The sequence below is a fragment of the Drosophila novamexicana genome, unplaced genomic scaffold, assembly GCF_003285875.2.
Source record: "Drosophila novamexicana strain 15010-1031.04,08,12 unplaced genomic scaffold, DnovRS2.1 tig00000512-arrow-arrow-pilon, whole genome shotgun sequence".
NCBI classification, from domain to species: Eukaryota; Metazoa; Arthropoda; class Insecta; order Diptera; family Drosophilidae; genus Drosophila; species Drosophila novamexicana.
The window spans coordinates 1,242,151-1,264,187 of NW_020824809.1; the positions used below are offsets into that span (position 1 = coordinate 1,242,151).

Consider the following 22,037-nt stretch of genomic DNA (forward strand, 5'->3'; position numbering starts at 1 on the left):
GCCAAGACATGAGACATTTGCTGCATTCTACACAACATTGCATTGCATTGCATTGCTGTTGGCTCAGCTAGCAAGTTAATTTAGACGGCTGCCCCACACAGCAAAAACAGCTGCCAGCCATATTATTATTGTTTTTGTTTTGGTTGTTGTTGTTGCTGCTGCTGCTGCTGACCAGTGGTGCAATTAATCATCAGGGCTGGTAAGCATTCGTGTAAGCGCACTTATCGCCAAAACACATCGCAAGTAGTTAATTTTCAAATAGCTTCGGTAACAGGCTGCGTTTTTCTGTTTCGTAGAGTTTTAGCCGGCCACTCGGGCTGTCTTGTCAAAGCTGTTGATGGACAGCGCGCGTTTTGGAGATTATGCATTTAAGTATTTCATTAGACAGTTTTTGGACGCCCACGGCAAAGTGCGTAGCCAAATTTAAGATGCAACAATAACAAAAAAATAGCTGCAATAACATTTACAACAAGCTAATTAGCAGCCCACACGCAACAGCGCCGCCAAGCGGCGGGTAGATGTACTACGCAGCAAAACTAGACAGGCCAACATCGGCTTCAGCCAGCCTGCAGGCGAACAACAAAAACAATTACTCTCCCCCACCGCTGCATTCATTTCAATTTCACCTTAGTGGTTGCTCTCTTTCTCTCTCGCTCGCTCAACGACATGTGTGCTCGCTCGCTTCAAATATGGCGACGCTTTTGATTGGCTGGCTGTGAGCGTGGGGCGTGTCTGCTCTTTTGCGCGCCGCGCATGGGAATTGGCGCAACGGCGGCGAATAAGCTTTGAATGCAAAATGAAAGCAACAAGTGCGCAAATGAATCGGAGCGTATTCAATCGAACTCAAATCGCCTTGAATGGCATCGAATCACTTTGAATTACCAGCTGTGCTCAATCAAATTGACCCCAGCCACCGGCCATCAGGCAGCAGCCGCCAGCCCCAAGAAGGTCGCGCACAGTAAAGGCTAAAGTAACTCAACTAAAATAACCAACAAAACGCAATGCGATATTGCAATTTAGCTGTCAGTTATCTGCTCTCTGGGCCAATTAACTAGCGTGTTCTTGTTTCTGTTGCAATTTAGTGCCCCCAAGACTGAACTGAGCCGATGATTTTGCGGTTTTCCCATTGCCCAGCGCGCGTCCAATGCCCCTTACCCTTTCTATATACAAATTAACACACACGTGTACGTGTGTGTTGTTCGTTTCAGTGTGTGTAAACAACAATTATCTGATAAATGCCCCGGCGCTGAAAAATTGATAAATTGCGCATATAAACGTTACGCTATGATTATGCCAAGTTATGTGGATGTGGACTCGGACGTGGTATTGGAATTGGAATTTGCCCCATACTCGAACACGCACTGTTTGTAATTCTTTATACCAAGTTTAACACGATTCTACCTAAACAGTATGAGTACGCTTTGAGTATACCTAAATTGCTTAACTGTCAATCGATGTGACAGCCACTCGAGCGATAAGCATCTGAAATTTTAAATCAAATAAGACAATAGAGACTATACTGACTATAATCTGAACTAGGTAATTTTCTGAAAGCTATGGTAATTAGGAATTAATAAAGCTTTGATTTTTGGATACATGTATTGTATTAACAGTATATTATATTATACATTAACATGTCTTTTAGTGTAAGAGCTGCCTATAATATCGTGTTTAGATAAAAGCCATAATAGTATAAGTTGCGTGACACACGTAACGGGATCTTAAATACTATTATGTATATAAATTACCGCAAACGTTTAAGTCGTTTGCTCTTAATTTGTTAATGAAATATGGATGTCAGAAAATGTGATCAATAAATACATGTCAATTAAAAGCACATTTTTAATTTCTATTAAATTTTTGTGAACCTTTTCGGACCTTCTGTGATGATACAAGTAGTCATTATAGGGTATTAAATTCGGATTCTTCTCTTCCTCGTATCAAATCGTCTACTCTAAACTATAAAACAAGCAGATAGTCCCAGTCCATAGTGTTAGTTTGTGCTCGCTTTTGTAGTTCGCGACCCGTTTCATAGCTTACATTAATGCTGCCCTCGACCGGTTGGTTGGGGATGCACATTAAACAAGTTAATCCTATTTTACTGTAATATTTTACATCGGTAATTAATAATATTTGTAATTATAATAAATTTAAAAACATTTTAGTCATAGTATAATTTATACCGTATATTCCTGTATATTAATAACTATAATTTCTCACATACATATATACGTACGTAAGTTATATTGTATAGAAGTAGTTTTAAAGTGTTTGAAAATTCAAAATATTGCAACTTAGACGATTTTTCTTTCCCCTTCGAAGAGAATTACAATTTGTGGTAAGGCTGCAAATAATGTTCTCCGATGGGTTGAGGCCCCAAACAATTATAAACAGTTTTATACAAATTCGTTAAGCTTTATGTATTCGTACAAATTCTTACCATTCTCTATTTTATACTTTCTTGTATATATATTTTACCATCATACAGGAAAAAGTTATTCAGAGCTATTCATTTTTTGAACCAATAATGTTTTTTTGAAGCTCTGTGGAAACTATTGGTCAAAGTTCTTATACGAATCTCATATATTTGTGACGCAAGATCAAAATAATATCGCTAATCTGCGACGAATCAAAAACGCATTTAAGCTTTGCCAGCTGTGATATGTCGGCGTTTAAATTTGATTGTTCATGTCACAAGGGTTAAAATATATATATATTACATACTGTATTGCGTTCTAAAGTGAATAAAGTTTGGGTTAATTGTTTCTAATTGATTGTGCTCGCCTTTCACGATTCCAATAAAGTCTAATGCATATAGACTAAACAAACAAAAAACCCTTCAATTTTCAACAGATCGGTTAGAAGACATATCAATTCAAGGTGTGAGTCCAACGAACAATCCATCAATACACAGCAAATCTATCATAGTTGTCTCACGCCCTGGACTCAGAAAGTCTGAGCTATGAGCCACAAGCCACGAGCTGTGAACGGACTGTTAGCTAATTTGTAGCCAAAATCTGTTTATGTTTGCAACGATAGACGCCCATCGGATATCCACAACTGGATCGATCAAAACCCATCTGCCAGAGTTTAGAAGAGAAACAAGAGGACCTCGACGATGACGATGGCAACAATGCAGGCAGTACTGCGACTGATTTGTTTATTTATATAAAATCAGTCAAGCTCAATTAGAAGCACACACACATATTCAAATATATGTGCCAACACACAGAGTGGCTGGCTGTGGTATATTTATACATTTCTTGTTTTGGCTTTGGTCTCGTGGCTTTGTTTGGTTTTGGTGCTTTTCACTTTATTGATTTAAAAAAATGAAAAATTTATGTTTAAACAAAAATGCGCCATGCAGCCAAAAGCCATTGCCAGGCTAAGAACGCTGGAAGAGGACATGGCAGTGGGGGTGGAGGTGGAGATAGAGGCTGGAGGTTGGGGGTGCCTGTTAGGGAAGCAGACCTTTGACTGGCGCTGTGGCCATTGGCGCCACCACTTAAAAACAACATGAGCAAGAACCAAGAAGCTCGGCGGACTTGCCGAATGTAAATAAACAAACAAAGACGCACGCAGGCCAAACAAATTGGGGCAACAATTTCTAGCATTGGCCCTTGATGGGGCATTCTCGCAGTCGCCAGTCGCATCGTTGGCCCCATGCAAAAGTCGCGCCGCAAAGCTGTTTGATATACCGCGGAAATAAGTTCACATAATCAAAAATGCATTGCCAAATGCCGGCAACGCAACAATACAAATAAATTGCAATCGTTCGTCAACAAAACAAACAAAGGAGTCGCCGCGGCATCAGTTTCTTTTGCTGCAGTTGCAGCCGCAGTTGCAGTTGCAGATGCAGCGGCTGCCGCAATTGTTGCACCTTATTTGGTCAACTGGACGAGCACCAGGACGAGCAGGAGGAGCCAGATCCGGATGCTGAGTGACCACAGTGGTCAACAGAATGTTGACGTAGCTCCCACCGTTCCGAAAATAAAACAAAAAAAATGTATTTATTAAGAATCGCTCTTCTATGTGCTTCTCACAAATTAAAATGATACTTACAGGTTTTATTGCTTTGATTATAGTACTATTATATTGAAAATCTGTGCCCGTGATATCCCTCCCACTTACTTTTTGTACTGTGAATCTCTCTTTCTCTTTAATTTTTAAATATTTTCCTGCCCTTTTTTTATCCAACTCTGTGAACTTTTTTGTTCCTTTACTGATATGACAGCCTGTACCCTCTCTCAATAACAGATGACATATAATTGTAGTGCGTATGCATGTTAATATTTCGGTAGGCTCATAAGAATATAGGTTAAAGCAATTCAGATCTATTTGTGGGTTATTTTATCGTATTTTATATAATAAGATTAAATTCGTATAATTGACATTGTGAGAAAAATGCTATGCATATACATAAATATTCCAAATCTTTTCGAATATATTCTTGTTGCTCTTTTCGAATTGACTCGCTTTATATTGTTATCTTAAACTTTTTTTTGTATTTGGTTTTTGAATCACTGTGCCCTGTAGGCTTGGCCTTTTCTTCGAATTTCAGCCGCTGAGCAGCTCGACACAGCAGCTTAGCTCATAAAAGGAGCACTCAACAATCAAGCATGACGAAATGGCAATGGCAAGCGGCTTTTGGCCACAAAGTACTAGTCAAACTGCATCTCTGGCTGAGAGACCTGGCCAGATATGCAAATGTAGCGCAAAGAGTGAAATAATGCGCTAAGGGAACCAATGGACGATGTCCGTTGTCCCATGTCCGATGTCTGTTTTCGTCGCAGTTGTCGCTACGGATTTGTCTTTGTGCTCAGGCCGCAAAGTCAATTGTGAGGAGAATGCCGCCTGCTGTTGGCTGGGATTAGTCAGCTCCTGCTGCGCATCTAAAATTTGACTACTGCTTTCACTTTAGCCCGCTTCTCGCCTTTCTCTAAATATTTTGATAGTCGCTGCCGCAGCCCGCTCGCTCGCTGTTTATGTGTGACATATAACACAAGTGCCTGCTGCACCGACGCTGTGTGGTCCCCTATCTACTGATCCCGACAGCATATGCAAGTGAAAGCATTGCGAGCACTTGAGGGAACAATTAACCTACCGCAGTTTGTATAATCTAAAAATACACACAAATTAATACTAATAAAATGAAGGCTGCTCTGCATTTCTTTGGGAGGCAAACTGTTAGCCGATTTACGACTTCCTCAGCATCCTGCGCTGATTTTTCCCGAGCCTTTCCAATAGACAGATAGACATCTTGAGTAGGGTCCGAAGGCTTTCAGTCAAATGATTTGCTTTTAATTGATGTGATGCCATAGCTTCGCCTTCAACAAATTAGTCGCTTTCCGAAGGCCAAAGTCGCCAAATAATTTAGCAACAATCCGAAAAAATAACCTTAGAAAAGCAAAAGAGCGCTGCCGGGCAGCCCGGTACTGTGACTGCGGTAAACAAAGGCCAGTTGCGCAGATCAGATTAAGTGCTTATAACATGGACATGACTCCATTGACTAACAGGCAGCAGCATCCAAGCTGCCAGCCAGCCAGCCAGCCAGCCATCCAGTCAACCAGCCAGCCAGCCAACCAGCCAACCAGACACACACAGCAACCACGGCAGGCTCTGGGAGCGACAAAAAGCGTTGCCCAAATAGCCGCCGACACATCGATGATGATGCCGATGATGTTGGTACTCGTACTGACTGCCCACTGTACACTTTTGTCGGCAGCAATTGTTGGGCGCTTCAATAAATAGTGCGTTTTGTTACAAGTGAATGCTTTGAAACAAATAGAACTAAAATGAATGTAAGAACTTGTTGCGAATTATTTAAGAGCACATAAATGGATCTTATAAGATATAGCTTTATCTAAACCATAAAACAGTTTAAAGTGTAGGACTACGATTAATAATTGTTCAAGCTACGTGTATAATTAATATTTTAAGCCTGTAGAAATGCAAACATCCAAAAAATTTAAAACAAAGTTTTATCACTTAGAAAAGATAATGAAGTTTTTTTTTTATTCAAAATAATAAGAACTTGTGGGTATTGCCTGGCCTTACGCTAAACATTTTAGATATAACCTATCCACTAAGTACACGCCCATGTTAGTCTTTTGATCCGCATTTGCCAGCCAAGAACCTATCAAACAATTTCTTACAATGAGAAGCAAATCGACAAAACTTAAAACTTATGCCAAAAATGTTTGTATCGTGTTTCTACCAATGAAGCTTTTGCGAAAGTGTAACACTCTCAAATGTTTCACCCCCAAATCTTTGACCCCCCTATGAAGAGCCCCTCAAATGAATTTGAAGAAAGATATTTGAAAATGAATTTCATACAAACATTTTTCGCATCTTTTATTACTGTGCACCTTTATCATATGACGTAACTACAGTGAAAATTTTAGCGTTCTAGCTCTTTCGGTTTGGGCTGTGCGTTAATCACCAATCAGTCAGTCAGTGAGTCAGCCAGTCAGGACGAACAGGTTATATAGAGATTAAACATGCTTTTAATAATGCTTTAATTGTTGTAAAATCTTAAATGAAAAATATGTAATTTGAACTACTGTTAAGATTATTAGACACCAAAGAAACTTCCATAAAGAAATATAAATGAGAAGCATATTTTTTCAACAGAATCTTTGAAAACAATAGAGAAAATACAAAAAAAGACAATCTAATTGATAACACATATAGTAATGAATAAGTTAGTCATGGTCATGGTTATAATATTGATTACATTTCACTAAAATTGAGCGATGTTCTTATATAAAAGAGATAGAAGTAGCTCATTCCAAAAGTCTGGTTGGCACAATCTAGGCAAGGTAAGCTAACTAAGCTGCATCTCTTCATCTTCGTTGAAAGAAAAACTTAAGCTGCCCTCAATTGGCGGCATTAAACGAGACCAAAACAGAACCGAGCTACTTCCAAGTTCAGATTCAGCTTCAGCTCGAAGCTTTGTCTCCACATGATGCCTGCCCACTCTGGCACATTTTGGCCATTGTTCTCTTTTCGATGGAGGCCAAGCAATACTGGAAGCTGTTGCTTCTGAACTGTAGCAAATGTTGCTGTTGTTGTTATTGTTGTTGTTGCTGTACAAAAATGTCAATATTCTGATTCCACGAAAGGCCGAATGCATCGCAGGCCAACTGATGTCCATGTCGATGTCGATGTGAATGTGGATGTTATTTTGTCTCTGCGGCTGACCAAAAGTCGCAACTCGCGACGTCCACAGTCCATCTCCAGGAGAGAAGCTGAGCTCTCTGTCGGATCCTGCGTAATTCAGTTGCAGCGCATTGCAGATGGCAGCAGTTGCAGGCTGTAGAAAATGGCGTGCGTCAGTCGAGCCAGACTCAATCTCGCCTGGGCACAAAAGCCAGCGTTCCGCCCGGCGGCGGCAGATCAAAAAGCTCGGAATGGCTCACAGTTCAATAGGCTTTGTGTCGGGAGTGTAAGAGTAAGAGTAAGTTGGCAAGCGGCTATAATGCGCTTGGATATGCAAAATTGCATTGAAATTTGAATTCAATTCAAAAGCCCGTTGGCCATTCCGACGGGGACGTCAGGGGCAAAGGCAGGCAACTCTGTTGGATTGGTCGAGTTGATTGCGCGGCGGTTGCCAATTTGAAAGAAATCAAAAACTCAGCCGCCAAGGCATCCTACATGCGGCTGTTGTTGCTCGACGCTGTTGTTGCCTTTTTGCAAATTACGCAACTGGCAAAGATCAGCTCTTGTTTTTGGCCACATTGTTACAAGGCGCAAGGAGTTTACAGCTGCCGCCAGTTGCCGGTAGCAACTTTGGCTCTGGATTTGCATGCCAACACCGGCGTGCATAGCGCACCGGCAGTGGCAAAAAATGAGCCTCTTAATAGCCGCCGACAGTTACAAAGTGCCTGGCAATTGTGGCAAATGCCGAGCCGGGCTCTCAGCTACCAGCTTCAGTCCAGCAGCAATATTCAAAGCACATGGGCGTGTTGCTCGGGGGCGTCTGTGGCTCTCGCATTTGGCTTTCAATTTGCAATCGAGCTGGCTACACCTCTGGGCGTTGCAGCAGCAACTGCACCACACGACGCTCGCCACTCGCCCCTCGCCGGCATCTGCGCACAAACTTTTGGTGAAATCATAATTGCTGCAAGTAGCCAACGGGTCGTCCAGATGCAGTTGCTGAAAGGAATGGGAATGCCTCTGCCAGCCTATCCGCAATATTTTATGCATATCAAGCCCCAACCAGACCTATTGAGCTGTGGCTCTCGATAATTGTGATTGGGCTAATTGACAAATGATAATGTCTTTAGGGAGTTTTCCCAAATAGAAAGTCAATTTTGTGGCCAGTAAATCTAAATTAATCAATAGGCCCAATGGAAATAGAATTTACACATACTTTTATAAGATTATACTTTTTATAAGATTATTGAGATAAGATACCTATTTCTTATAGAAAGGCTCTACAGGTGCTGGGTTAGGTGGAATGCAATCGGCTAAATTCTTATCGCCAAGGCTTTCCATTATAACTGACTGAATGAATGTGTTTCACCGAGTTTGGAAAATCAACTCAACGGCAGATAAATATGTCCAAAACTATTGGTTGCAGTTATTTCATGTGTTACCAATTTTTAAAACGGAACAATTTTAATTTATTTAGACCGGATACGAGAAAAAAATAAGTTAAAAATAAAAACTTAGCCCAGGAAGGCCTGGTAATACGTGCTAATTATGTGCTCTTACACCAAACACAACCCATGAATACCTAATATTTTAATAACTTCCCCTCACCCGAAAATAAAAAAAAACAGTCCCTATTATGCAATACCTATGAATCCAAGTAAGACTTGGAACTAACAAGGTTTGTGGGCAAGTTTATAATTAGGCCCTTGCTCACATTAACTTTTTTTCGCTCTATCTTTTGCCCTCTCTCTCTCTCTCTCTCTCTCTCTTTCTCTCTCTCTTCGTTTTTCTTTCTTTCAGTTATTTTTAGTTATTCCTTAAGAGTGCTGTATATAATTTGCTTAACTGGATCATCTTAAGATTTTGCCCTACTTCTGACAAGCATTTGTTGGATTAAAATACATTTACATTTATGAGTCGTTCATTTAGAGGATGAAGCAAATGAATATAACTATATATTATTAATGGCAAACAGAATATTATCAAGGCAGGGAACTTAATGCCGCTGTCATGCTGTCATGCCAAGGACTTAGCACCATGGAGATTCAATTCAATCAAACGCAATTGAGCTACGTATTTGTTGGCGCATTATCAGAAAGGAAACCCTTTTCGACTAAACCAGGCGAAGATGGACAAGGCTTGTGGGAGTCAGAGCGGTATTGGAAGTGGCAAGCAAACAAATCTATGCTGTCACAGTGCCTGAGTTGTGGCATTCAATTGCGAAATGAATGCGGATCTCCCACGGCAGTCGGCTACGTGTTTCAGGATATGAAACATATCTCCGGTTAACAGGCAGGACATTTCCTGTACCAGGCCGTTTCCATATACACAGCTGTCATAAATCGCATGTATGACTAGCTGTTGGGAATTTGCGGCAGGATATTGCCAAAAGGATGCGCTGCCACCACCACCACCGTCGCCGCGCTGGCCGCTCATCTGTATAATGATTTGATGGGCATTTGAATGCAGGCGCATGTCATTTGGCTTGGACAAAAGCCTTGAGTGCCAGCCGACTCGTGCGACTCAGATCCATCTGTATTTATGGCAGAGGCACGGCCAAACATTTCAATTGAGTGCCCAATGAGACACCTGACACTTAAGCGCCAGCAACTGGATGAAGGCGTTCGCCTGACAAATGAGACAAAGTGACACAAGTCAATCAAAGCGTCGAAAATACGCGTCGCTTATAAATTCCATTGCTGCTGCAGCCTCTGACCAATTTACTGTCCATGCCCACTAAAACGCACCGACAGGGCTGTGGAACTCTGGCCCCTTGGGGCCGCAATATATTTAAATCAATTCCGTCAGCGAGCACCGAGGCGCAAGCCAAATCCAATGTCTACCCAAAGTGATGGACGCATTTAAAATGTCAATACGCATTGGCTTCAGGCTCGGACGACGATGGATTCCACGATGCGGACAATGTGGCTATGCCTGAGGCTGCCTCTCAGACTACGACACTACGACAGTGGCGGACTGCGACTGAGATTGCGAAGCGTAAGCTTGAAGTCATTCAAGTGGCGGAGACAATGAATCCTGTCAAATCAAAGTAACAAGTAACACAACGCGCTCAACCTGGCGCGGCATAAGGCGCACGAGAAACGGGAGATAAAAATGGAAAACGGGGACGGTGACCAGAGACGTCGTACATGGGGCACGCGTAAAGGGCAAAGACAAAGCTCTGAGAACCACTCGGGATGCCCAAATCCATTAGAGTTAAATAAATTTTGTTTTTGAATCAAATTTACGTGTTGCGAGGTAAGCTGAGTGGCGAGTTAACTAGACAGAAATGTCATTTGGCCAGCGGGTGGGTTGAGCAATTCGTAAACGAAAAATTGAAAATTCGAATAGCTTAAAATAACATAAGAGTTCAAAGTGCAAATACTAAGAACTTGAATATGACTATGAATTGCATGCTTTTTGATCCATGCGAATGGTTACGAAATTGAGATCATGCTTGAAAACAAGCTATTTTTGGAGACCATGAGGGACTACAAATAATATTTGAAAACTATATTTCACTTACATCTATTTTGGCAAATCATCCGGATAATCGTTTTTCTTTTAGTTTTGAGTGCAGCTTTTAAAGGTGCTCATTAAGTTTAGCCGGACCAGAATTGTATCTTATTATTGAGAATCATAATAAATATGTATTAATAACATTTTGTGGTGCCATAGGTCGGGATGGAATTGTCCCTTAAAGCAATCTTAAAATAGGAGCTTGCTGTACTTGAAGTTGGTTGTTCTTAGTAAGCTGTCAGATTATTTACTCGGTTTTATCTTGGTTCTTTGCGTCCTGTATCCAACTGGGCATCTATACCCAGCATTGAAAAACGTTCTTAAGGTAGCTCTGGTCGTTTCCTTTATTATTGGTGGTCCCAATTTCCTGTTTTCTTATGCGGAACCAAATAGTTTCAGTGAACAATTGAGCAGCCCTCGTCAGGTATTCGATGCCGGACACATAATTTTGCATCCCATCTCTTCAAAAGCTCATGCCGTCCACAGCTCCTAACTGGCAACCCCCAATCCGTAGCCCGCAATACGCTGCAGGGGCGCAGGCAACGAGCTGACGACAAGTGATGAGTGAATGCAAAGAATTTGAATATTGTGCCGCGGCGGCAGTTGACATAAATCGTCAATGACAGCGACATCGCCTCCTTTTGGGCCTTTAACACGCAACGAGGGAGCTGACGAGAAAGCTGGGACGACTGTGCAAAAAGGCCGACAATCAACGAGCCGGCCGCAGAACACGACAGACAACTGTAATCCGCTATTGTGATTGTGTACAGGCACGGGCACAGGATCAAACCCAGACCAGGTTCGGGCACGGACAGGGGCACGGGCTCGGGTTAGGGGGTTTTATCCCCGTTCGCTCGCTTGGCCTGTCAGCGAGCTTCTCAAAATCAATTCTAATCGATTTAGGACATTTTGACAGCACTTATTGGCAGCGTTCGCGTGGCCGTGATACCAAAAACACCTTCCAAAATTGCTGGCCATGCGGACGGCGACGTCGATCCGCGAAAATGTCAACAACATTTTGGCTTAAATAGCCGCAAAGTAAAAATACAAAAAAAAAATAAATTAAAAAAAAACGAGAACAAGGCAGCATTATCATTATCTGAGTGGAAGCTGATTGAAAACAGATAATTAAAATCTTCTAATTAGCGGCATGTTCACGCACACACACACACACAGAAAATGTATGCATGTGTGTGTGCGTGTGTGTTACCTTAACCACTGTCGGCTGTCAGGGAAAACAAGTTCATAAATCTTGCGCCCAACAAATCGTTTTGCAACATGAAAGAACATTACATACATATAAGAAGAAGCCACAGCAACAACAGCGACAACAAAAGACTCAAGGAACAAAAACAAAAACTGTCCACTATTTATGTGTATGCGTGAGTGTGTGTGTGTGTGTGTGTGTGCCTGGGCTGCCGAATCATGTGAAAGGCTTTGTATGGAAGCTCCCCTGGTTTTTTGCCAAAACGTTTAATAAACAAGATTCCCATGTCGATTATCACAAATTAGTCACATTAATTATAAGTGAAGGCAAGGATGCCAGATTCTATCTTATTTAAGAAAAACTGGAAGCCCCTAAAGGATATCTGCATTTGGCCAAATAACTAACCGGATTTAAGCTGCGGCCGCTTAAAACTGCGCGTGTGGATATCATTTAAACACGTGTCAAGGAGTATTTAATACCTACAAATAAATAACTTGGGGACAATACAAATTATATTTTTTTTTTAACAGAAACTCGTTTGAACTAAAAACAAAAGTCTACTACAAGAATTTGTGTTCCGGCTTCAGATGTTATTTTGCAAGATTGACACCATTGATAAGAATATTAAAGGAATATTTTGCTTATAAACTTAAGCTATTTTAATCTATTTAATACATGCAGACACGCGAAAAGAAGGCTACATGGGTATTGTATAATCCATTAAAAACAAAAACAAAAATATCATTATCATACATTTCTACAGTCGATAAATAAGCATTGCTGCTAGAGCCAAACTATTCCCATTGGCAAAAACTTCACAAAACTTCTATATCAATTGTTTTTTGATGTTATGCTTTAACCCAATACATGCACCGGCTAGTGCTAACGCATTTATTTAAGAGGAAAGAGGTGCTGCTATGCTCTACAATTCTAATAATCGTGCTTCAAATACTGATGTATACTTTGCAGCGCGCATAAAAAGTATTTTCTATGCGGCTCATAATTAAAAAAAAAAACCGAATTCTTACAGCTGTTCAAAATGAAAAATACTAACTTTTCGATAAGTATTGCATACTTTTCGGCTGCTCACGAAAAGTATTATTTTAACTGGAAGTTTAGCAAAGCTTGAAACCAAGGCTGTACAATTATCGATGTTCAGATTTTCGTTGCTTATTGCCAACAACAGCGATGGCTTGGCCCTGTCCATATCGGAATTTTCTTCCAAAATCACGTTTTTTAAAAGTGTCGTGTTTGCCCCTTAACCAGACCACACAAAAATTGTCTACAAATATTTGTGACATGACTGCCAATAGTTGTGGCAGCTTTTCCAGCTTTTTGGTAGTGTTAAATATATATAAGTCTTTATTTATTATAGTTCATAATATTCGACATGTACAACTTAAAACATATGGCGATATCATTTTCATTCAAAAAATTCACTCTCATTCTTATAAGCAAAAATACCAAAATCAGCAGTGATACGATCCCAGTCCTGTTGCCTTTTAAGCCTTGCGCTCGAACAGCAAAGGGAATGGCTTATCCTGCGGTGGCTGCAACCAATTGTCTTCTGAATACTTCACATTATTTTCAGTCTCAATCACGTGAAAGGTGTAGGCATGTCGACTCTTTTGGGAGCGATTTGGCTCACTCTTGTGCACCACATTGCCGTGGATGACGATACATGTGCCTGTCACGGAGTTGCAGGTTAGTGTTATAAGTTAAAAACTGGTTTGATTCTACTCACCCTTGCTCACTTGGAGCGGCGTAAAGCTGGACTGTGGGTAGATGGGCGCTGGGCGATCATAGACCATCAGCTCAGAAGCATTTGCGTCGGGATTGCGCTGGTAACGACGGTGCACGCCGCTCTTGTGAGAGCCCTTTATGAACTGAAGGCAACCATTCTGCAGGGTGCAGTCTTCTAGCGCAAACCAGAAGCCCACTGCCGAGTTGGGTTCTGTGTGCAGAAACCAAGAGTCCTGATGTGGCGTTACCTCACCGCCTATTCCGGAATTCTTAAAAATATACATGCTCTGGCACACGGCCGGGCGGTTGAAATTCAACTGCCAGCAAATCTCCCGCACGCGATTGCTAAAAGTCAGCGCATTGAAGGTTGGATGCTCCACATGCAGCGCATGACCAACTTTGTTGAGTGCGATCATCGGATCCACAACCAGCTGGCCCTCATCGCCGATGGCACCCTGCTCAAAGAAGTAGCGCACCTTATCGCCGGACTCCATGAAGTACAGTTCCTTGCTGTGTGCATCCTCCACCTTGATAGTGCTAAAGATTTTCCGGTTCGACTGTGGTGCATCCATGCAAAGTGCCCGCCCTGCCTGATACAATGTGTCAACCTCATCGGGCTTCAAAAAGTCCTCTATGACTATGTAGCCATTCTCGTTGAACTGCAAGTGGGGAGCAGAGTTGGAACATTAGTTGTTGCTATAAGCACTTGGCACAAGTACACATAAACGGGTGAAGGTCCCAATTGATTCATCAACTTTGCGTTGTTTGACGCTTATCGCTGCGCCGTCTGGTCTGCGTCTGGAGCCCCCACTCCACAAGTATTATCAGACTGACCGACTATATAATGGGCACACGCGTGCACTAACTAATACGTCTCTCCCCTGGGGTTGTCGTGCTTATCGCGCAAGCTCCCAACCCCCCAATCATTTCCTGTGTATTCCATTGTCAGCGGTGGTACCTGCTAATTAACAAATTCCTAGACATGTTGAAGTGGCCAGTCGATTCGACATGCAAAAAATCAAATTCGTGCCCATTCATTGAAATCACTCAACGTAAAATTGAAAATTCACACATTTTCTGGGTAATGTGAGTGTATCATCTGCCTGCAGAAAGGCGAGGGGTATCCGCACTTTGTCGTGCCGTTCGTAACAAAGCAAACGTATAAAAATCGAATTGTTCTTCTTTAAAGCATACACAGATATACTCTAAAATATATACTAAATAAAAATTCAAAATATTTAATTGCGGGTGACTAGAGGGTATACAGATTTCAATATACCAAAAGTTCAAAATCGTTTTTGTTGTGGGCGCTCTCTTAGTTTCGTTAAATAAAATAAGTATATTTCAATCGACTTGAGTAAGAAAATGAAAAGCAAGAGTATAAATAGTCGCAGTGACTCAAAGATACCAACACACCTGCACTGCTCATAGGAGGGGTCAGCCTCCCCGCCTTTTGACGAATGCGCCAACAAATTTACTAAAATAAAACGCCCGTGCAAGTGTCAGGCATTGAAAAGGGAAGGTTGGTTAGAGGTAGCCACAGACTTAGCCTTTCGCGGATCTAACACAGAAGCTCGTGGAAAATCACAGTCTGGGGTCAGCAAATGGGACAGCTCGATGACTTTATAATGTAATAACACACTTGTGCAGCTGATTCTGTAATCGGCAGCAGGTTGTTTGTGTTTGTGTTTGTGTTAGTGTGATAATAGCATGTGCATTTCAGCTGAGTTTGCAGGGGGTGAGGCGCGTATGAAAATACAGCTGAGCTGGCTGAAACATCGTTTGTTGAACTATCACTTGCATAAGTTCTAGAGTATTTCGTAAGGCACTTGCATTAAAGTGTGGCGAGAACGGTTAGCGTTACATTGAATAAACGCTCAATTTTCAATAAGTCTGCTCATTTTTAATAAGCATGAATATGTATGAATGCAGATTATTCAGAGCTGGAAAACCAGTTCATCGAGCATTATAATTTTGTGCCATTTGAACAAGTCTGACCATGGCAGGCGCCGAAACCTCGATTGGAACTTGGCTAGCTTTAAGACTCACGCCGTATGTTCCAGCTCAATCGTTAAGACTTTTTAAAAAATTAATCCGAAAATATGTGGCTGGCCATTTCAGTAGAACATTTCCTCAATTGGCAGCAAGCAACTGGCCATCTCATGCCTTTGTTCCCAAGCAAGAAAGGAATGCTTTTCCGCAGTTGTCGACGCTTTGGCTGCCAATGTTTATGATGCTGATGAATGTAAATAAACCAATGACACAAAGACGTACATATGTACGCATGAAGAACATCTGAGGCCTGGTGACTAAGTACAATCTAAGAGCGTAATCTGATTGCGCTGACGTTGGGAGCCCAACGCGGCTATCGATATTTGGACCCAAAACATTTTTCTCCCAAAAATAGCAACAAAAGCCGGCATAATAGAAGAGCAACATGGTATCTAATTAAAAATACTTAAATCTGATGAATAGACATACCTCATCCAAAAGTTTGCTGTGCATTTTCAGTTATACTGTATATTGCTTGTTGTTTCAATTAATCAATAAATTTGATTTTGTTTTGGTTTTTTCTTTTCAATCTCGAACTGTTTTAATTCGAAGCGTTTGACGTTCGGACAGCGAACGTTTTGCTCTGTTTCGCGTACGTTTCAAAACTGTTTCGCTTTTTGAAAATAATGAGAAGTGCCCAGCTATACGAGGCCGAACCTCTGATATGCGCTTCCCACACGACGTCGGGTGTTAAACAGTTCTATACACACATGTGTATTCTTAGCATATGCTCTCGATCGTCGCTCTCTCCCTCTCTTTCTATCTGTTTCCATGGGTCTGCGTCTCTGTTAGCTGTGTTGGCAACTTAGCATTTTCTCGCTTAATTTAGCTATTTTTTTCAGAAGCAATGCTTGATATATCTCTGTGAAAAATATTTATCTTAATACGCACAAATTTAAGTCAAGTCATGACAATGTACTTTATTTTTATTTATTTATCTAATACTATATATATACTTGAGCTAATACAAATAATCAACTTCTCAATAACTTAGTCGATGAATGGGAACGCTATGAGTTTTGTTTTTTCTCCATTTTCCATATTTTTAAACTCCATTATTATTTGCATATGGCATTCGAAGACAAGTTTTATAAGCGGCTTTACATGCCTTTAAAAAAACTCAAGTCTTAGAAAATTGACTTTAGAGAGCTTGAATAGTGCCAATCATAAGATGTCAGCACTGATTATTCATTGTCACAGCGCAGCTCTGTTAAAATCCAGTCTGCTCTTGCTGGATTACTTGAATTATCATGTTCGCCACTTAGAATTTGATTATCAAATTATATCATTGAATTATGTTACATTACTTTAACTTTAGCTTGACATTTCCAAAATTGTCTAGTACATTCCGAAATGCCCTCAATATGCACATTTGCTCTTCACGTGTATGCAGCGTGTTACTTAGGGGTCCGCAAACATAAACATGTACATAAACACATGCATATGTACATTTATATGGATTTGTACAAATGTGAGTATGTTTATTGTCTACCTAATGTGCAGTGTCTTTTTTTTTACTGTATGTCGTCATATGGCAGTTAATTGCTGCCTATGCGTGGGTCGTTCGCAGAGAAGCACACGCTGTTGTAACTGCGATTTCCTCATCCAAAATATGTTCCAATGGTGTGCAAGGAAAATATGCGAAAACTATTGTTATTAAATAGCGGTATTTATTTGCTTACACTTGCATAATATGTTACGAAAAAAAGGCAACATCGAATTAGATATTGGAAGTCAATGGCCAAAGTATGCACAATTCGTGCATTAGTGCGATAGTGTAGATTGTACAAATGTCAATAACAAACATCCATGCTCATGGATGGTTGACTTGAATCTATATTTATGAAATGTTGTACTTTGTATTAGAATTTGCAATATGCTATTGACAAAGCACACAGCTCAAGTCATCCAAAACTTTAGAGGGGCTGGCCCCACCCAAATGCCATAAAGAGTCGCATTAGAAATGCCTGCAAAAGGCAAATTGTACATTTATGAGAGGCGGCGAAAACTAATGGCATGTGGCTAATAATGTGGCACTGGGACTTGGCTTGGCTAGCATGCACTTACTTATGTTTGTGTGCTGTTAGTATTACAACTTAACAGAAGATTAATTACACGAGCTCTGGCCATAAATAAGGCAAACATGACACGGCACACAACTGTCCGCTAGTCGAGAGTCAAGAGTCGTAGCATTATTTGCAAATGCATGCTAGTAAAAATTCAAATTAGAAATCATTGCGGCCGTCGGGCTGCCAACGTAAACCATTCAATTTAATCAAATGTGCCAGCAGCAGCGGTAGCAGAAGCAGCAGCAGCTCCTCAGCATATAGACACATACATACATAATGACCGTGTTAGCTTCCGTGCCCTTGAATTGCAGAAGACGACGGCTTCAGTGCTAGTCGAAGAAGCAGCAGCAACAGCTAAACAATAAAGTCATAAACAATGTGCAGCCGAAAGGTCCCAAGAGGCCAATGGGCGCCCCTCCAACTCGCTTGCGAATACAGCGACAACAACAATCAACAATCAGATGGCTACCCAAGGTCAGAGAGCTTTGGATTCTTCTTGTCTTGACTGCGAGAGCTATGTGCACCCAGCTAAGCTCTTTTGTGCGGCTAATTAAGTTAATTAAAAATTGAAGGCACGCGATTTGCTTGAAATCAACAATTTGATAATATTCCAAATGTTGTTTGTTTTTCGGCAAAATCTGAATTTTGTTTTGCGGCCGCTAATGATGATGGCTTCAGCTCCTAGTCTGATTAGAAAATGTTGAGTCATTGCAGTCATAAAATTTATTATGCTGCCTTTCCAATTTGAATACCCTGTATAATAGCCGCATTGTGTATATGGGCTTATTCGAAATTCTTAAAAAACTCCAACACGAGATCTAACCATATAATATTTGGATTTTATAATCATATCAATGTGTGTTGATATTTACCCTTATGCATATGCAATGACATCTTATATTCCAATCTATCCGGTTTTTAGCTATAAATTGTGTACATTTTCCTTTTACACACGTCATGGAAAACTGCAGCAGTCGCGGTGGAAAATCGTCATTTAGTATTCTACCTGCAAGTTGAAACAAACAGTTTTTTATAAAATAAATATATATGTATGTTTAGATAAGTATAGGGTAAATGACATTCAAATACTCTTTAGTGGGGAACTGTGACGCGTTAAACTTATCTTCGTTTCGTGTTTAAACGATTTTGATTAGTGATATTTTTTTAGACGCGCCTCCCTCCGGATTTGTGCAATTTGCTTGACCTTAGCGCGCTGAATATGTGAGCTGTTTGCCAACCATTGAAAACAGTTTCGAAAGTTTCAATTTTGCTGCAACGTCGTCCCACGCGATCCCAACCTGATATGCATACGCTCTACGAAATGTAAGGTGAGTGCAAAAACCGAGTGAGAGGAAGAAAAACACTCGCAGTTTAAATATTTGTAACATTATGTATCAGACAGGAAAAGGAAACGATTGCAAACGCTTAAGTGTAATGCTATTGATCTTTTCCCAAGGTTTTCACAACATTTAAATTGAACTCGTCGGAAATTAAAGATAGCTAAAAGATAACTTAAAAAGAAGCAAATTTTAGCGCATCCATAAATATTTTAGCATCTTTGCAACTGCAACTGTCAATATGTTTGTTTCCCGTTGATAGTCCGTGTACCACTACACCTGAGTCCGATGCTAATGCTAAGAATGGTATTTGAAATAAATATTATTATTTAATCCTTATTTTTCACAAGATTTCATATTTATGTTATTACCAGTCACCGTCAGATACATAAATATGCAGAAACATAAGACGTATACCCGTTGCCTAAAGGGTATTATTATGATCATTATAAAAGAAAAAGTAAAGATACGTACCAAAAGCGCAACGTAAATAGAATTGAAATAACAAAGACTAATTACGAAGCGTCTTGGTTGTTTTATTTAAAATCTCATGAACTTGCTTTATTAACGAATCAATTCACTCAAAGAGACAGAAACGCATTTGCATGCGAAGATACTTGGCCAATAAATCTAATGGCCAGTACACTGTCAGCAATGTATATGAATAGACATGTATATATATATATATATATATACATATATATATACATATATATATATATATATATATATATATATACATATATATATATATATATATATATATTTTGCGAAAGTGCCCTGACCAGGCCTGACAACACCCGGCCCGGTTCGGCTCGGCTCGGGCCGAGCTGACCAGTCGGCAACTGAACAGAGCCAAATGTGGTAGCTTTACGTCTTAATTTTGACTGTTAATTGCTGCTGGGGCAGTTAGTTGGTCATCGCTGGCTTGAACTTCAATGTCAGTTTAGAAATTCAAAACTAATTTGTGGCGATTCAAATTATACATGCGCATGGGAGAAGGCACGCACTGGGATAGTTTGTTTTACTGGCAGATAATAAGAGGCGCTCACGCAATGAAAACCAGTTGGTTGTTCGTCTCCCCTACCACACGTTGATTACGAAAACATTTCATCAAGGAAACATCGCATTATGATCTCTTCAATAAAGCTTAAAGAGAAAGAAGAAAAGTAAGAAAGATGTTTTATGAAGACTTTCTACAATTTGTATGAAACATTTGTCCATTCCCTTGAAGCTTTCCAACTTACATTAAAATAGATTTGACAAGGCAATTTAAAGCTTATGCAGGCAATAAAACTACATGGAATATACATAAATATATTGAAATGCATTCTTAATTGGAATTGTAGCCATGTCAAACGATGAGTTTTTTGTTGATCAATTTCCACAATGCGTTTACTTATTTTCATTACAGATTCATCATTTTGTAAGACAACCTTTAGTCATATCCATTTCTCCACGACGAAAACTAAAAGATACGGAAACTTTATCGCGACTTTTCTTAGAAAGGATTTTAACCAATAGCAAACCCAAAAATGAATAGACCATATCTTACGTGACAACCAGATAAAGTACCCTATACTAATGTTTTTTCATTGATAAATCAAGAACAAATTATTGAAACGTGGCTCCAAGTATTTCTTGCACAAAGATGAGTTGTCTTTTTGAGTTAGGATTGGCTAGAAATTTATGTGATATTCAAATTGGAACTGACTGCAACTATAACTTTCATGTTAATTGAATTATGCAAGCGACTTAGCCAACGAGTTACAACCCAAAAATTATAGCTTCAACAGCAAGCTGACCTTTCGCGAACCCTTGCACGAGAAAGTTGTGCAAAGCAGCCGCTGGGCATCCGACAACCACGAGGCGACCACCTCCAGTGAACTTGGAGACGGCAACTCACGAGTTGCCAGTACTGCTGTCTTTCTCCTCGTATATCATCTGAAATTGATAGAGGCGCATTATCTAATATCTAATCCAATAAGTGAACAATAAGCGCAGCAGCGAGAAATCCCAAATTGTATCAAATTTAATTGTATTTTGTTAGGTTTTTCGATTTTGGATTTTGCATATGTGTACCCATATGTCTGTATGAGCCAATGACACGAAGTTTCTAGGAGAGTTGAGCAATAAATATATAGGTATTGTTATTGTTGCCGCAACATAAAAACTATGTTAAAATTGCGTGTAAAGCGAAACAAGTTCATAGCGCAAATTATTATTCGAATATGCACATAAAAATTGGCAATAAAAAAAACAAAATGCAAAATTCACAAACGTCACAAACGAATATGTGCAAAATTGAGCATGACCCAAAGGTACCGGCCAAGCGCTGTTTGATGTTTTTAGAGGCGGCTTCGACTCTGATAATTATTGGCGACGCTGATGAGACAGAGACCACAATGGCAACAATAACAATAACAACGACACCGACAGCCACAGCGACAACATCATCGCCAACAACTGCTGCTGCTTCTGTTGCTGCTGCTTCTGCTGCTGCTGGTAGCAAAACAATAACAACTAATACTTTTAAGCAAAAATAGCAACAGTTCCTAACTAGGGGATACCCTGAACCCAGCGCCAAACTACCTACTATATAACATAACAAACATAAGTGAAAACATGAATAACATCGGTGCTTATAGTCCGATCTATACAAAATTTGCTGGACCAAAATAAAGCCACAAAATGGCAACATATACAACATGTACAAACGTAATATTCGAAAAAGATTTAAAAGTAAAAATTAAACGAGAGAAATGAATTTAAATTTCATGTCCCTAAAGTTTTGGTTCATTTGCAGAGACGAAAGAACATGGCCAGATCGACGCAGCTGGTCGCCCTGAATATATATATATTTTTACTTTATGGATTTGGGTCCTTTTCCCGTAAACATTTTCAAAAAAAATAAAACAATATACCCCTTTTACTCATTTCCAATGGCTTAGA

At 40.2% G+C, this 22,037-nt stretch overlaps 1 protein-coding gene across 1 annotated transcript; it reads right to left on the reverse strand.

Annotated features, from left to right (window-relative positions):
* Nucleotides 1-13,236: 13,236 nt before the first annotated feature.
* Nucleotides 13,237-16,284, reverse strand: LOC115761961 (phytanoyl-CoA dioxygenase domain-containing protein 1 homolog). The gene is made up of 3 exons (XM_030704002.1): nucleotides 16,109-16,284; nucleotides 13,629-14,286; nucleotides 13,237-13,571 (listed from the first exon to the last, which is right to left on the reverse strand). Exons 1-3 carry the CDS (start codon nucleotides 16,130-16,132, stop codon nucleotides 13,387-13,389), a joined length of 867 nt encoding a protein of 288 aa, XP_030559862.1. The 5' UTR covers nucleotides 16,133-16,284; the 3' UTR covers nucleotides 13,237-13,386.
* Between the last annotated feature and the right edge of the window lie 5,753 nt (nucleotides 16,285-22,037).

Coding starts and splice junctions, on each gene's coding strand:
- LOC115761961 (XM_030704002.1), bottom strand. CDS start 16,132: ATGCACAGCAAACTTTTGGATGAG. Junction 14,287..16,108: donor ACAGCAAACTTTTGGATGAG/GTATGTCTATTC, acceptor CCCCACTTGCAG/TTCAACGAGAATGGCTACAT. Junction 13,572..13,628: donor GCCGCTCCAAGTGAGCAAGG/GTGAGTAGAATC, acceptor ACTCCGTGACAG/GCACATGTATCGTCATCCAC.